The 18,218-nt window shown below is 27.2% G+C and overlaps 2 protein-coding genes across 4 annotated transcripts in view; one reads left to right on the top strand and one right to left on the bottom strand.

Moving 5' to 3' along the window:
• LOC112598016 (proteoglycan 4) overlaps window positions 1-5,791 on the bottom strand; it is a 32,628-nt gene extending 26,837 nt beyond the window's left edge. For both annotated transcript variants that reach the window (XM_025344317.1, XM_025344318.1), the window contains exon 1: window positions 5,583-5,791. The gene's annotated coding sequence lies outside the window, so the exon portion shown is untranslated. The remainder of the gene's footprint in view (window positions 1-5,582) is intronic.
• A 379-nt stretch (window positions 5,792-6,170) lies between these two features.
• Window positions 6,171-7,464, top strand: LOC112598011 (succinate dehydrogenase assembly factor 3, mitochondrial). Of its 2 annotated transcripts, none has more exons than XM_025344309.1 (3): window positions 6,171-6,333; window positions 6,826-7,014; window positions 7,099-7,464. In XM_025344309.1, exons 2-3 carry the CDS (start codon window positions 6,838-6,840, stop codon window positions 7,288-7,290), a joined length of 369 nt encoding a protein of 122 aa, XP_025200094.1. In that variant the 5' UTR covers window positions 6,171-6,333; window positions 6,826-6,837; the 3' UTR covers window positions 7,291-7,464. The 2 variants fall into 2 exon arrangements, with proteins under 2 accessions (XP_025200094.1, XP_025200095.1); XM_025344310.1 differs by lacking the exon at window positions 6,171-6,333 and adding an exon at window positions 6,611-6,631.
• Window positions 7,465-18,218: the final 10,754 nt, after the last annotated feature.

The raw sequence follows: 18,218 nt of genomic DNA, 5'->3' as shown, positions 1-18,218 counted from the left end.
TACGTTCCGTGTTAGAGTATAGACCCTTTCAGTTTGGAGGTAAAAAAAAATCGCAGTTTAATGGCAATATGGCCAGGCTAATACCCCGTTGCAATACGTAGTCGCACTTGCACTCACTCACACACTCGTATAAGGTCTAACTTGTGATCGCCATATTGCTCCCCCACACGATTACACATTAACTCGAACATTCCATACACACTACGTTTACCATGTTAAATGGGCCGCCGCCGCCAAAACTACATAGTTGAATGCGGGTTATATATAATATAATTTTGTCGTGTGACTGTTTACTTACACGCGAGTACATGGCACATTACGATGATCGTCTATATAGATATTAATTGATATTAAATAATACAATAATTTATTATAATCGTTTGTAGTTTGTTATTTGAAGACTGCGTACGTTAAAATGCTTTAATAACATTCGCGCGTGCACATACACATATTATGTATTTATCACATCTATGAAACATGTCAGACAATCGATTATGTCTGTAACGTTTTTAATTGACAATAATTTCGTCGGAATCACGATGAATACACAAACAGTTAAACTAAATTTTTTATTGCCTCTTCACCTATTAGTTATTGATAGCAGTAGCAGTTATAAAATTATCAGTCTTTAGGACAATAATAATATTAATCCTAAATATTATTCTATAGTTATTCGACAGTAAAAATAATAAATATAACTAGGGCACCACTGCTGTTACCACACACGATGACGCATTTAGTTTCTGTATTACAATACCGACTGTTTGATTCGATAACATATGGCTCCTGCACGAATTTGGATGACAGCATTGACAACCGATGTCGGCAGTTAACATAATAATATAATATAATCACAATTTACGACGCGCAACGTCCAAAAATATTTTAAACGGCGCCATTACCTAAATTTATACGAAATACTATAAAAAAAAAAAAAAATGGAATGTGTCTGCTGTTGCCAGTCGATTTCAAAATATATGCTTCCGAAAAAAAGGATGAACACATTCCACCACGCGGTATTACACCAAGATATTTATTATATTTATAGAAATTAGATGAGGGGTTGTTTTTTTGTTGTGTGTAGAACGATCCAAAATAGCCATTTTACGGTGTGCTACTATAAACAACGTCGTAAAATGAGAATGAAACAAAATTCATCACGCCAGGGGTAGATTTAAAATTAGATGAATTGTTGTGTGATTATATTATTTCGTAGGAGGGCGCAGTAAAATTATTTTTAAAAACACTCAACACCGATAAAAATAAAAATCATCTACTTAAACTTTTTTATCGTTTATTAGAAGATATACTGCATAAACCATTCTGAAGATAATCTGTATACAGTATACACGGAACAGGTTTGACTGCCCACGCGGGTCAAATGAAATGAAAGATTTTCTATTGAACCTGGTAGACATGACTCATCAGAACCGATTTGGTTTCGGTATAACGAGTAACGACGCATAGTATTCAAATATCTAAGGTCAAGGAGCAAAATAAACCGTATCTCCAATCACACATATGTTTATCAGACGGTAGGAATATATTACGTTGTATACTCGTATACAATGTACACCAAAATAAATTACATCTACTGGTGTACAGACTGGTATCAGACAGCTGTTTTGTTACATTTATAGCAGTTTTTTTTAATAACAACGTCAATTGTCATAAAATTAAAAATTCTAACTATCTAACAAAAAACAATTGAATATATAATTAATAGTAAGTTGAGAAAAACATAGTAAGCAGAGACTTTAACGTTGAGTCGTTGACGTATCACATACACAAGATATTATTCACTTTTAATAGATAAAGTAATTATTTTTAAATTAGAACTTGAAGACTTAAGTTACAAGTGTTTACATTCAGTTTTGAGTAGTGTTTGTGTTAACGATAAATACAACCAATTTAATGATTGATATTACAAAAATAAAAGTTAAAACAATAATCATTTGATAGTTTGTAGAAAAATCGAAATACAAATAAAAAACAATTCCAATTAATAATTTACATGCATGTGAGTTATAGTCCATCGAGCAAAAACGTATGTATAAAAACTATAGAAGCAATTTATTTGAATTAACAATCATTAAAGGACAATAAAAAATGAAAACATGTCAAATTAGACAAAATATAGTAAGGTTTTAAAGAGATAAAACCCAAAAAACAAATTACATAATGGCTATTTAAGAAGGGTAAAACACTGAACATACAAATATACAATATATACCCACATATATGGTAGATATAATAAATGTAGAGGGACGATAGACAATTAATAAAACACAAATATTTTACTTTTCGTTTACCCGTATACAAGGATATAAATTCGTTTTTACGATATTTTGAACGACAGTACGTGGTCAACCAGAATAGGGTTGCCCCATCCATTACCAGACGCAAGCCACCCCACCCATCATCAGTATAGGAGTAGTATTACAAACGCATTTATAAGTATAAACATACGCAGACAGACGCACCCCAAAAACTCGTCTGTGCGACAATGGTTGACGGCGACGGGCGTGCGCGCGTTTGCCAGCATTAAACACACGGCTCCCGCACACAGCGAACCCGCGGGGCGACGCACCCCTGCCATGATCACACCCTCCCACAAGGCGCATTTTACTATGTGAACAGTATACTATACACTGTATAGCAATATTATATTGGTTTCGCTGACGGGGTTATTCACACACACAACTCATATTTTTATTATTATTATCACTATTATTTAGGTCACGTGTTTAATGTCCAAGTTTTTTTTTCCCATAAAATATATTATGCTATCGCGGAACAAAGTAAAAAATAATACTTATCCACGCCCTTTCACACTACTACGCCTGCACCGGATACCTGAATGCAGTAATCGAGGGCGCGGACACGTACGCATGCATATTCTTGAAGACGAAACGTTATATCACACCAAGTAGAGTATATTATAGAATAAAATATAATATGCCGCGTGATGGTGGTAGTGGTGTCCGAGTAACAAACAGCAAGCAGCTGCAGATGGTCGGGGGACGGGTATTGACGACGACGACGACGACGCAAAACCGGTGAACCGTGCGCGCGCGCCTCGCGCAGTCGCATGTTGTCTTCACGGTCTCGGCCGAGTTCGCATCCCGATTATTGTTATAGAGTACCATTATAACGGACAGGGGTTCGAAAACGTGTTCACGGACAACTATTATTATACTATACAGTCAAGCATGGAGGAGAAGGCAGAGGGTTCGAGTTATGGCGTGGCGGCGGCGGTTGCTGTTGTTGTTGCTGCTCTTACTACGTACTAAGGACTGGGAAGGATAAAGGAATATATTTTATTTGTCCTAGTAAAAATTAATCTATGGGCATATTGGTGAAAACATACGCGAGAAACACGACGGGGAATACTGGGTACACGGACGCCCGCATCCAAAAATATATACCTGCTGTCCACAAGGAAAGGACGACCGGAAAACTACAGGTACCCAAGGTCAGCCCGTCGTCCCGAAAGAGAACATATTGTCATGAACTAACAATAAAAATAATATTGAATTTATGCCATAAACGATATATTATCAAACAACACGACGATAAAGACCTTTGTATAAAACTATAAAATATGTAAGAAAAATGAATGATTTGAGAGAATTTTTAAGTTTGTTAATTATTTTCTTTTTAAAAACGACGCCATAACAATCAACAACCGGTACAGGCATACTAGAGCACACAATCGTGATTACATACTGAACAATTATGAGGCAATTAGGATAGGTAACGACATCACTGTCGTCAAGTACAATCGGAATTCGGAAACTAGACTAAATATATAGTATTAAGGTCGGGAGAATTACAACGTTGCGTAACGACACAAATTGGTCTTGGAATCTATTTACGAAAATATCGATTAGGAAAAGTTAATTTGTACACCGATTCGCTTTGGATCATTAAGTTGACGAAATGTTTAATAATATGTGAACGCGATCGAAATAGTATACCAAGACATGTCTCTCAAGTGAAACGTAAAATTGCATCTCTTCTAAAAAATTCTAAATATAGCTAATCTACCTTAGATACATTTACGGTTTCTAAAAACCTAATTACACGTCATATACGAGAAATATTTATGGATTTCAAATTTCAATTCGATATTATATTTAAATGATGTAAAGTATAATATTGCGTAGTAAAGAATCTGTTGAGGCATACGAAAAAACCACATCGACATTCTTTTAAACATTATCTCTTCGATTATCTCTTATACCACAATATATTTCTATGGCAAAATTATTTATATCGACACCTCTGACCTATCGAATATATTGTAATGAGTTTGGTATGTTCATGAATGATAATATGTAATTTGATTATCACAATTTTTTTTTGTACATTGAATATATTAACTTGTTATAGATACCTATCATATAGAAAAATCACTGAAAATTGATGACTTAACATTAAAACGATAGCATTACACTACAAACATTTAATACAAAAAAGAGGTTACGTTTTACTTTTTAAAAATATTTCGATTCTGCGTAAAAAATGATTTAACGGAAGTTCGTGAACAAAATATTAACAAGTCCGGAAATTGTCTGAGGTCACTGAACAGTACTTACTACAGACAAAAAAAAAAAATGAACTAGGTAGGTAATACTTAATGTTATTCAATAAGAACAAATTATGTAGGTATTTGTTTTACGCATTCTGGTCCAATTTTATATAATTTTTGAGACTTATTGATGGGTATCAGGTTCCATTAAATAATAGAATAAAAAAAAAAAAAAAATACTTATTAAATATCAACTATTCATACTGAGTAAATAAATTGCTTAAATTTGTTCTTTACGAGAGCAACACACAACATAATAATATATTTAAACCTAATTGCTTTTTTTTTTGTCTTATACAAATACGCGTATTTCTTCAAACTAAAGTACAAAGCATTGACATAATTCGTTTCATTGTTAGGTAAGGTTAACACGAACGATAAACTAATTATATAGCATACAGGAAAGTTTTTTTATGGCAATAATGCATAATATATCAATATATTAAATACTTCTCAGCCCACAGGTTATAAAAATACGTTATTCAAATTTAAAAAAATAAAAGGAATACTTTGAGAATCCCTGGGTGCTTGGACCTAGAAATATTCTTCAAATCGACAAATCCAACAAAACAACGCCCCAAAAAAAAAGAGATAAGATTTGAAACGTCTACATGATAAAAAAAAAAAAAAACACAAAAATCCTAACAAGGGCGTGGGAACGACAGTGGTAGCAAAAAGGTAATAGGTATAACTCAGTCTTAGGGGACTGTAAGTAGCCGAGACTTGAACGGTGGGCTAAGCTAGTAAGTGTGCGTGAACGTATGTTTAAACAAAACACCTTTAAAGGTTTTAGTCTGTTTTGTTTCAGATTTTGTCCTGTGGAAAGGGCAGGTGCGAAACTGTCCACCGACAATGGCGACCGTAGGGGCAAGATAGAGTAAAAGAAAACCCCATACGGGAAGGGTGGTAACTGGTGTAACTACGGCATAACAATAAAATTTATGGCAAATAAAAAAGTAATAGTAGTAAAAATAAAAAAAACACTCACTTGACAATTTATTATAGGAGACAGTGTCGATTCTGCTTGATGAGACTGCAATACCGCGAAAATCACTTCCAAAAAAAACACAACGTATATAATGGTTGACTGAACGAGAAAGTTCGATGTTTTATTCCGACGGTATAAAAATATATTTTATTTATAAACGTTATAAATAAAATGTTATACGCAAATATAAATGCCTAATATAATGTATACAAAATAAATGTATATATTATATTGTAACAAAATTAAAAAAAATTAAATAAATCACGAATATATTATTATATAGACGATCCACAGTCAGTGTGCGTAAAGCATCGAAAACAACGACGGTCTGCTGAAGCGGCTAGGAATCGGTTTCGCCGTTTGCCGTTCAGTCGTAGCCGCGCGGCCGGTCAGCCAATCACAATAGTCCATTACCCACGCCGCCAACAATGCCGCCAACTTAGGGTGTGGTCGACGCACGAATGCCCGTTTACATCTTTGCACGGACCCACACTGGTTTTTATGAACCAAATTTCGGGATTGTACTTATCACTGTTTTCTTGATGATAATAAAAAATTGATATTTGTTATCACACTAAAGTTCCACTGTCCAAGAAACGTAATACATTTAATTTTTGACTTTTTCTTAAAATAATAAACTAAGCCCTAAGACACCAAGTAAAGAATAAAGTAAACAATCTATTAAGGAAATAGTGTATATATATATATATATATATATTAGAAAATTCAAAATATCTTTATATTTTTTTATGTAAGTATTAAAACTGCCACAATAGCATAATGTCTGTTCATATTTAAATGTCGAAATTTTTTGTATCTATTTTCCTCTTTCGTACAGTAATATGAATAGTAATACGTGTAAAATTGGAATACATCCAATCTGAATCAACTAAATTTTCATTTGATACTTTTCATAGAAATTATAAGAACATTAAGAACATAATACTTATTTTTTGTCAAAATAATTTATTATTTTATTATAATGTCAAGTGTTTTAGAAAATTGTAATTATTAGTGTATTACCTGTATATTTATGTTACATAAAACAGGTTAATAAAATAAATTTGTATATAATAAAAAAATAATAATTTTATTTAAGAAGCAATCTCTTCAGAATAAATATTGTCAATTGACATATTAACAATAAATATGATAAATATTTACCTTAATTAGATATGCAATTATTATTATACTATTAATTATGTGCATTTTTAATATATAATATATGTATAATTATTTTTAGACATGCTATGTGATGTCCGGTCTAAATCATGTACAAAGAGTTCGTTTATTGTATAAAACTATTTTAAGGCTACACCGTGGCTTACCAAAAGAATTACAAGAATTAGGTCAAACATATGTTCGTGATGAATTTCGTCGACATAAAAATTGCAATCCTAAAGAAGCTAGAACATTCATGCTGGAATGGAGTGTATGTATTAACTATGTTAATTAGTTGAATTGTGTTTTTTTTTTAATAATGTTTAAATAATTGATTTAATGATTTTCCACTTAGAAATACACATTGACACTATCAGAACAGCTGTTAAAGAATGCAAAATCAGATATTGGTTTTGGTAAAAATATTGATTCTCAAAATGGTGTATTAGACTCTTTCACAGATGATCAAATTGTACAACTTTATAATTTATTTAAAGAAACAACTGGAACCAAGGATGAAACTATTGAATCTGAACTTTCAAAATAATTAAATTAGATGATAAATATTGTGCCAATAGAAGTATAGAAATATGTATTTATGTTACCACTTACTTTATAAGTTTGTTAGTTGATTTTAAATGGAATATTATCGTTACTACATGTAATTTTTAAACCTGTTGAACATTAAAATTATATGCATCAATGTATCGTGCTCTTAAAATATAAATATTATAAACTAATTTTATTTACCTAATTTAAATACTAAAGACTCAAAATATATTTAAAATATAAAAATTATAAAAATTTAAAAATATGTATAAAAACATTCTAATATAAATATTCTTACTCGAACAAATATATTTTAATCATCAAAAAGTACTTAATATAATTGATTATTAAATAATATTAAATTATTTTAATTTTTTAATTGTTCTTCATTTATCAAATTACTAGAGTTAAACTTTTTGATATGTAATAAAGAACTGTTTTTGTTATACATTGATATATTGAAAAAATTAAATGTGTTATCTGGAATGTTAATAACTTTTTAAATTGTTTTATAGTTGATCATAATAACTCAAACAATGTTTGTAGATGTATGTTAAAAAACATTGATACATTGTACTAATATAATATTAAATTAATTAAATTCAAATTATTATACTTCATAGACTAATATTTGAAGCAGTGTTTTAAATTATTGAATGATGACAGCCTTGATATTTCTTAAACCTTAATATTAATTTTGATAGCAATTTATAATTTATAGTGCAATATGTTCGAATAAAAATTACTGGCTTACTAATTCTCATATCAGTTATATCAATAAATATATTTGCTTGAACTATTATACTAATACATGTTGTCTTCAAACATTTATAAAAAATCAAATATTATTTGATTAATTGTATAAACATTGCAACTGATAAGAAATATATTTAGTTGTTAATTAAATTTTAAAATAATTTGTAAGATTATTACAATAATTATTGCCATTAGTTTTAAACATATTAATATGACATTCCTTTTGCATTAATGGTTCCCATTCACATTAAAGTTTTTAAGAAATAAAAAAACTAATATTTGAACAAGATATTAAAGAAATGTTCCTGTTAACATTGGAATAAGTTGTGTTTGCTAACAGATTTGTAAACAATGCTGTATTCATAAGTTTAATATCAATAGTTAATACGTGTAACATAGATTTATTTATAACACTAGCTACAAAACAAATAGACAATAATTGTAAACTATGCTCAATTTTTTTGGGTAAATAATTTACATTTTATAATATACTACTTGACTCCAATTCTTGTTCAATATAAATTTGATATGTATGTTGCCATGTTAAGTTTGTTCTATGTTATGAATAGATTTTTTAAATTAAACATAGGTACTCTTTTTATTTTTGAGATTCATTAGTATTACATTCCAGTCATTCTACATATATAGAGACCATAATTCTCATCATTTACTAAATATGTTTAAAATACCTTTATTGTTTTATGACCTTCAAGTTACTTACATTGTTATAATCTAAGTCTTTAATTAATGGTCAACTAACTACCAATAGGTACAATACATTTTATCATAGATGATTAATTTATTATTATTCATTACTTAAATGAAAATAGACAATCTGTTTATTTTTATTTGTCTTAGTTAGCAATTTATATTTTATAATGTTTTTAAAATAAATCAAAGTTAAATGTCAATGAAAAAATATAATTTACCTTCACAATAGTTTAATGAGGATTTTTGAATAAGTTTAAATTTAATTTACCTAATTGAAAAAATGTAAAATAGTAGAACGTAATAATTTTAATAGTATTAAATAATTATATAATTTTTATAAATACTGATTTATTAATTTATAACTTTATGGTTTAAGTTTAAGTTTAACCTCTTTGTTTCATCTTAAAATTATAAAATATGTAAAGTTTTATTTATTTTCTTAGTAAATATTTAGTACCTATTACATATTAAATTAGCCTTACTAGTTATTAAGTATTTTCTCTTAGTTATAAAATTAAAAACTATTTTAGTGAATTATTAAGTTTAATACTAAAACTTTAACATATTGTTCAAGATTCCTTATTAATAAATTTACTGGATTAAAAAAAAAAAAAAAAAAAAAATAGTAAAACACAAAAACCCAATAATTTTGTAATGACTTATTTAAATTCCAATTTTAACATCATTGGACATTCAAAATTTAATAGTATAAGATGATATTCTACTCTAATGATTTTTATTATTTTTATTGTTCAAAAATATAAATTATAGAAACTAATACATATTGGATATTGGCTATTGATATTATATACTTAAATAATAATATTACAACCATACCAACACTTAAAAATGTTTAAATTATTTAGACTAATTCTAACTACCTATTTATTCCATTAGCTGGTTCTTATGTAGTGTGTGATATTGACAACTGACATATAGGTAAGGTAGTTAATAATAATTATTTATCATAATATCATATAATAATATAGGTAGATGCTAGGTTACCTATACAGTATAATACACGAATAGTATAAACTACTAATAATTGTTAAATTAATCCAGATCAGTATATTATTCTACATTTATTTTGCTAAAAAAAAAAAAATACTATTTAATAGTAATATAAATAAGTTATAAAATATCCTTATTAGAAGTAGAGACTAACTCAGATCTTAGATTGAAATCGTTTTTTTGCCTGCAACAAATTATTATAAAATTCAAACTTAACACATACCTTACACGTATTTACACAATGAAGAAGTACCCTTGGAACTTATAAGTTATATCTACTAAAGATACCAGAACAACTCCCAAAATTTCTATTTTTTTTTTCATTTTTTACATACCTTAGTTAATATTACTTATGATATAACATTATACAATCTAAAAATAATAATATACCTGATTGGTGATTTAAATAGTTAGGAATTAAATCAAAAATTCTTGAAAATGTATACAAGATCCCCCATAAGTTGTTCTTATTTCGGTTTAAAAATATTAAAAACACGTAGTCAGTAGTCACTAGTCGACATTTTTTTTATTTGGATACATTTGAAATTCAAATTTTAGCGAAATCACGTAAACAAACGATAAATAATAAGAAGTTTATAAGGTACCTATTTTATGTTAATTTAAAAATATTACTCCTGAGAACTTATGTTTACGTTAATTAAAAATTTTACTTAACGCAATGATATTTTCAAAATTTGTTGATGAATTTTAAATAATATTTATACTATAAATAGTGAAAAAAAAACAGAAGGACTTCTAAGTCGATTTTTTAAGTAAGACGTAATTCACTGTCACTGTAATGTAAGTTGTAACATATTATAGGCATTCTTCTTATACCACAGGGACCAGAGTGTAAGTTGTGTCTTAGATAAAAAAGATGTAGGTAGTTTCATTTTAAGATAATAACATTTTACAATGTTTTAAGATAAGGTGGTTATTGACTAAAAAGTTAGTAAATACGGTTTAAATATATATTACCTATTACAATAATTATTAATAGGTACTATAATAATATTATAATAACTTCTATTTTCAGTAAAAATAAAATGAACTGACCGTAGTACTTAGTTGGTGGCTTATTTGAAATGTTGACAAGGGTAGGGGGATTGTACATTTACCATCACCATCACCACTGTTTCTTAAAAAAATTGAGAGTTGATATTATCTGTAAGTATACACATATACTTAATAAACTGTTTTACAAAAATTAGTTATGAATAAAAACATGTAGGTAAAGTAAAAGTAAATGTATTCAAATTTTAATGGAGGAGGTTAGTACCTAGTATAAAGTACTAAATGAAATCACTAAACCAGTCGGTCTTAAATGTAAACAAAACGAAAAATCACGATTAAAGTTTATGGGTATTCGTAGTCTCCAACAGTCAAACATTAAACTTAACCATAAGTCAATGATAAATAATTGACAACCGTCTGAGTACCTACTGAATAGCGTACTAGTTCAAATGTACGACAATAGTGAGTTACCTATACTGGAATAAACATATAACAATAAAATATTAGTTAGAATTATTTAAAACCTCAAAAGTAAATATATACCTAATTATATAAATATTACAATATATTTGCTTTATTACTTTATAACACACCTATATTAATACATGCTTTCGCTCTCGAATATATTTTGAATTTTCGATATATTAATTACCTACTTATAAAAGTAATAAACACTAAACAAGTCGCTGAATATTTAAATATTGTTTAATGTTAATCATTAACAACTGATCCATGAACTATTACCTTAAAATAGCAACCAAACCTTATTATTAGTGGTATGGTTATAGCCGAATGGTAATAGTCATTGACAATATAATGACGACATGATTCATTTTCAATCATATTTAGTAGTAAGCGAGACTAGCAGCTGCAGGACTACGATTTACGAGCATTGAGTATTGACCATAATATTTTCAAATACTTATTATGCTTAATAAATCAATATTCAATATTACAATAAAGTATTAGCATTTTCAGGCATTGTATTCTGTACTTCTGTAAAATTATCTTATATAAGTAAAAAGACCTAGGAGGATTTATGCCCCGTAAATAATACGCCACTGATGCTAGTAGTAAAATAAATTAATTTAATAGCTATATCAAAAAACTTATCTATAGACTATAACGAAATAAGTAGGTACTTAGTGATATAGGCTGTCAGACCGTTTAAGCTAAAAATTATTTTTCGTATACATATAATAATGAATAATGACATATCATTGAATTAAAATTTAGCACAATTTCCACTACAAATACTTATCTACTGAACAGCAGAGCGGTTATATTTTGTCGAATAACATTTCAATTTTAATATTGGCTATAGTTATTTTAAATATTCCTAATTTATCGAAGACAAGTATTTTACCCAAGTCTGCCGTATATATATAAATTAGATACTGGTGTATAACTATATAAGTAATTAGAAATTAATTATGGTTTAAAACATCATATTCATATAGATTGTTATTGGTATAATGGTGAATATTTACTCATATAATATAATAGATGATTGTATCATGATCATATTAAAAATTATTTAAAAATATATTTAAATTTAATAAAATTTGTCGATTTGATAATGATTGAAATTCTACTATTAATATAATATAGTAAACATAATAAGTTCCTTTTTTGCAAAAATAGTTAACATAAAATGTTTATAAATGGTTTTTTTTTATATGCATACAATATTTGTTTAAGAAATATATTGAGTTATTTATCATCTCGATTCATATTTTATTATACAAATTGTTATAACTCTTTTCAGTTTTATGATCAATTATATTTTTATTAGCTTTTTGATAATAAGTTTGTAATTAAAAAAAAAAAAAAAAAAGAATGATAAACTTATGAAAGCGATAACATAATTTTAAACGTTGACTAAAAATTATAATAAAATAGTCAGTAAATCACTAATCAGAATAAAAATGGTCTTTCACCTTGAAGTTTTTTTTTATTTAAAACCTGTTTTCTTCCACTGAAAAGGTTTTAGGTATTATACTCATAGTGACAATAGATTCTATTGTAGGTACCGTCACTTGTTGGCTTATTAATAGTAAACCAGTTAAATTATACGCATTTGTCAAAAATGCTGTTTTATCTGATTGTCGAAATTTAACTTTTTTTTTATTAACAACCTATTATTTGTAAAATTCATGAAAAAACTGAAGTTTTTTAGATTTGTCCTCTAATTCAATGCAAATAATATAGTATTTTTTTTAAATATTAATATTATTACTATTAATTTTAGATATACAATTGTCAGAATAAAAAATTCCCATTAAAAATATAAACAGTGTTCCATAATGACGATAATTTCGATTAAAATATTGAGTCTTTATCATCTAGTAATTATATATTAAGTATAACATACATGTTATGCTCTTTAAAGGTTTTTGTATAGGCAATTTTAATAAAATGTTAATGACTTAAATTTTTGATATGTATGTATCATTGTTGTTTGTTAAGTATAATTATTAGATAATATATAGAAATATGGTTTTGCATGAAAAATAACCACTAGTAGAACCCACTTAATAAGAACCAAACGTATACACCATAACTTATTGGTAAGATAATATTTATTGTGTTGAAGTGTTTTATTTTTTTGATAAACGATGATATCTCGCTAAACACGAATTCGTATTCAAATATTATAATTAGATATTAGAGCCTAGCGGTAATAGATAGTTAATTACGCGTCTATCAGAACTTAATCAATATAATATGTTTAATAAGATGTGATTTCTATAGATATATAACTACTTAGTCTGTATAGGTTATACAATATTATATAAATACATACGTCATAAACTAGACGAAGATGATGATGATTGATGATCCAAAGTTTCACAGCAAGTTTGATATTGCTGTATGCTAATTTTTCTTAAGTGTTAGTACAATGAAGCATAGATCTATAACTTAAACTCTAGTTTAGGATTCTGAAACTATTTATTATAGGTAGGTAGGTAGGTACCTACTGACAATGATTTTATCTATGATAATTAATAATGTTGTTGTTTTGCGATGATAATTACATATTTCATATTGTATAGGTATTTTATTAAAGTATGTTATTTATTATTTTACCGAATGGTGATTTTAGTATATATATAGGTGGTATATATTAGTGTAATAAACATGAAAAACCAAACAAGAAAACGTCATAATAAGCTAACGTTATAATTACCTAAACACCTAGAAACACAATATCGTATTAGACTGTATATTTAGATGCTAAGATTAGAACAATATAATAAAGTTCTATACATATAGTGCAATATATTTACTATACGTAATACGTACAGTTTGAAGTGAACAGGCCGCCGTCATTATACACGAACGAGGGCGGATATGGGCGCGCTCGAGGCAATTTGTCTCTCTTGATTACTATAAAAAGTTATTTATACTGACATTTATTAAAGCCCGAGTTACATATTTTAAGCCTATAAAAATATTTTATCATGAATTATATGAACAATTAATAACTCAATCATATTTTGGTTATAAAGGACGGACAGAATAAAGTAATAAACGGCGCAGAGAACTGCGTACAACATATATATATATATATATATATATATATATATAGGTTGATACTTTTATATAGTACTTACTGCAGACGGCCACTCGTCTTGTTTTCATGATTTTAGTGCAAGTTAGTCTGCCAGGGTGTACTTTTATTATAGCGTACCTATTTATAAATTATTATTTTGCATTTTAAAACAACCGTGGATAGGTAACTAAAACAAGAAAACGACTTTATTTAAAATTTATTTATACATGAAAATTTTCAAATTTAACTCGAAAATGCATAATATTATACACACACAAGAATAAAAAAAAAAAAAAAATTATTAAAACTGTGCACTTCTCTTTTCTTATCTAAATTACGTTGCTTATTGCTTTATATGTATAATATAATATGTGAATACATAATATAATTAGTAAATTATAACAATCAATAACTAAATGCCTTCCAAAGAAAAGTTTAACGGTTTCAGGTCGAGGAAAATAGTATTAATAAGCTGCATTTACATAAAATATAATATATAATAAAGGTTTGTATTCAGTGAATACTTATAATATTCAACATGGAGTAAAATAGCAATTAGATTTAACAATGAGTACAGAAATGAAAACCACGAATATGTGTTTATTATGTACCATTTTAGATTAACATTTCAACACGATATTGTAATAGGTATACTTATGGTAGTGATGTTTTTTTTTTTCAAATAATTGTATCCATATGTAAGTAGTTGATAAAAATTATTCACTGTTATAATGTTATTTTAACAATATTAAGATAAATTAACCAAATTATTGTGAAAATCAAATATAGGTATCAATACAATATTGTGTTTTATAATTTGGAGAAAAACAGAAAATATTCTGAAAAAAAATAATTATAATGATATTATCTAGGTATTTATTATACAGTATACAGTTGAGTCACGTACACAATTAAAACGAGAAATTACAGCCAACCTTATTAGACCGATCGAAATCGTCTTTGTCCATAATGTATTAATGTAAATTTGTAGGTATATCGGTAACGGTATAAACTCAAACTAAATATGTTTCTGGCATTTTCCCTCGGAATTTAAAGTCAGTTCAAAAAAACAATTACCCGCGTGCTATAGTATTATAATAATTATTATTAACATCATGGTAATAATTATTGTACACTATTACTGCGGGTAATTGCCTGGTAGGTATGGATTTAACTCGTTACGATAACATGGGCGTTAATTAAATCGAATCTCATCGTACTCGTCGTAAGAACTATGGGCATTATAATATTAAACTATTAATATTGAGATATGATGTAGATGTACACGTGTATGTATTTTCATGACTAATCATATTATAAATACGTTACGAAAGTTTTTAGGAGTAGGTACATACGTTGTATTATATTATAAAGGTACTTTTGTGCGATCGAATAGCAAATCTGTTTAATATAAACAGCGCAGATGTAGTATTTATATATTACTGATGTGAGTGCTAAGGGGGTGGTGTCACATAAAAAAAAAAAAAAATAAAATAATTGGTAATTTTTCTTTTGACGTTTGCAAAGTTCCTACCCTTATTTTTAAGTAAGTATATTCTAAATTAGGAGGTTTAGACTGCTAAACTTCCTAATTTAGAATATATACACAAACGCAACCTAAATATAGGTTCCTTTTAAGGATACGACAGGATTCTCATTCTAATTAATATTTGATATTAATTAAACTTTTTTTTTACAATTTATTAAATGAGCTTTTATAATGATTATATTAAGATGAGTACTTGATAACTAAATTTGAAATTTCAAGTCCACGGTTTTGTAGTACTTACTACCTAGTCCAATCTGGAAATATTTTATTCTATGTAAAAGTTGATGTTTCAATATTGAAGATAAACTTTAAGTTTCATTTGTAGTTGTTTGTCTATTTGACTGAAGTTTTAAGTAAAATTCTGTTCGGTGTTCTTTAAGCATTGCAATAAAATTATAAATGATGGACGTAAATTATAAATTTGATCTTTCAGATGACGGTGGTATGATTCTAATGCAATTTATTTTTGTTCTTTTAACTTACTACTAAGATACAAAAACGCTAAACGAATTTGCGCTTTTGGGGTACCAAAAAAAAAGGTGATTTTCGCTTCGGGTACTTATCACAAAAAATAACTGTTTTATAATTAGACTTTAAGGGATAGTTACTATAAAGATAGGTAAACATATGACTACATCACAGACTCAACTAAACAAATCGCGTAAGTTATCAATGTTATGATACAATTTTATTAATAGTGGTATGTATTTACAACATACATATTACATATCATATATTATATAGATACTTACCTGACAGTTTTTATAGGTCGATTGACAAAATTACAATAATATGTTGTAGGCGGAATTCGTTGTTAGGGAAGTTTTAGGTATAAAACTGTTTCTATTGCATATTTATACGTCAATCACGTAGTTATTCGACCAGAAATATTAATAATTTTCCAAATAAATTATAAATATCAAAACTATTGACAGTCTCGTTTTATTATTTTTAGTAAATAATTTAGTACATATATAGATACGTTTCATAAACTAAATCGAATTATGGATATAATATTTTAGTAAACTATGTTGATAGAACAATAGCAAAATTTATTGACGTAAAGGATTTTTTTTTCGTTGTTGTTATACATGGTCGAAATTATTCTCATTACATTGTTACGAACTAAATTATTGCAATTAAATATTAATAGAAAGTAACGTGCACAACAAATTTAATTTAAATGTTAATAGCTGGCGGATGGGAAATACCAATTTTCCATTTTCTGTACTCAAGGGATACATATTTTGAATACAACGCGTTCAATAATTTCAAATAGTTTTCAATGTATTTTGTTTGATTCGTTTAAAATGTTCGTCAAAAATCGAATTCACTGGATAAAATGAGTAGGATTTATCATCAATAAACTATACTTATTTTATTTCGTTAGATAGGCGCAGTAGAAAACTTATAATTTAGTTAGAACACCAATGTTCAACACAACATATATATCAAATGACCATATTATAATTAATTTTGTATATTAAATTAAATTCCCTTACAACATTAAAATAATGAAACAATGGTTATTTTTTGTGTTATACCATAAATGTTATTATTCGATAAATATTAAAAATCATATAATAAACTTATTAGGTATACCTACTATTGATTTTCTTTTTCAAATATTAAGGTATTTAATATGCATTTGGGTGGTTCGCTGTTGTTGTTATCCATACGTTTTGTATAGTTGTATTCCACGTTAAATGAAATATATATTATATTGCATAGGATAATACTTATTTATAAGTGTTTTATTTTTGTTTCTGAAAAATAATGATTATTTAATTTTTGAAAACATTTCCTACATTGATGTAGCGTGTTGGAATTTTTAAATAAAAAGTTGACATAGAGATTAACTGCGTATACAGAATGCATGACAATAATCATTATAATCTATTATATTTATTTCAAATAATTTATTAAATATTTTTTACGCTTTTTTAGCCTTTACGTTTTAGGCGGCTTAACATAAATGGTTAAATTAATACTTACTTATATGGTAATATACTAATATATCTTATACACATCGTGGAATAAAATTGAAATTCTAAAACATTATTTATGAAACGGTACAGTTGAAGTGTCATTTCAGACATTCTGTATAATATTAATAATAATAAAAAAGTAACATAATGAGTTTTAGAAAAATGTAAATGTTCATAGGAGTCCAGTTAAAAAAATAAAAAAACAAAACAAAAATATGACAGCTGTATGTTTGATACTATATAATTTTATTAGCTCCATCTGTACGATGATAAAACCAGGTGGTGCGTGTACAGTCGAAATTAAATATTCATTTTTCATTTGGGAGTTGATATAAACAGGG

The sequence above is a fragment of the Melanaphis sacchari genome, unplaced genomic scaffold (genome assembly GCF_002803265.2).
Source record: "Melanaphis sacchari strain LSU unplaced genomic scaffold, SCAv2.0 Contig44_pilon_pilon, whole genome shotgun sequence".
Taxonomy (NCBI): Eukaryota; Metazoa; Arthropoda; class Insecta; order Hemiptera; family Aphididae; genus Melanaphis; species Melanaphis sacchari.
The sequence above is the reverse complement of the archived record's forward strand: the minus strand, read 5'-3'. Positions and strand labels throughout refer to the sequence as shown.

Coding starts and splice junctions, on each gene's coding strand:
- LOC112598011 (XM_025344309.1), top strand. CDS start 6,838: ATGTCCGGTCTAAATCATGTACAAAGAGTTCGTTTATTGTATAAAACT. Junction 7,015..7,098: donor CATTCATGCTGGAATGGAGT/GTATGTATTAAC, acceptor TTTTCCACTTAG/AAATACACATTGACACTATC.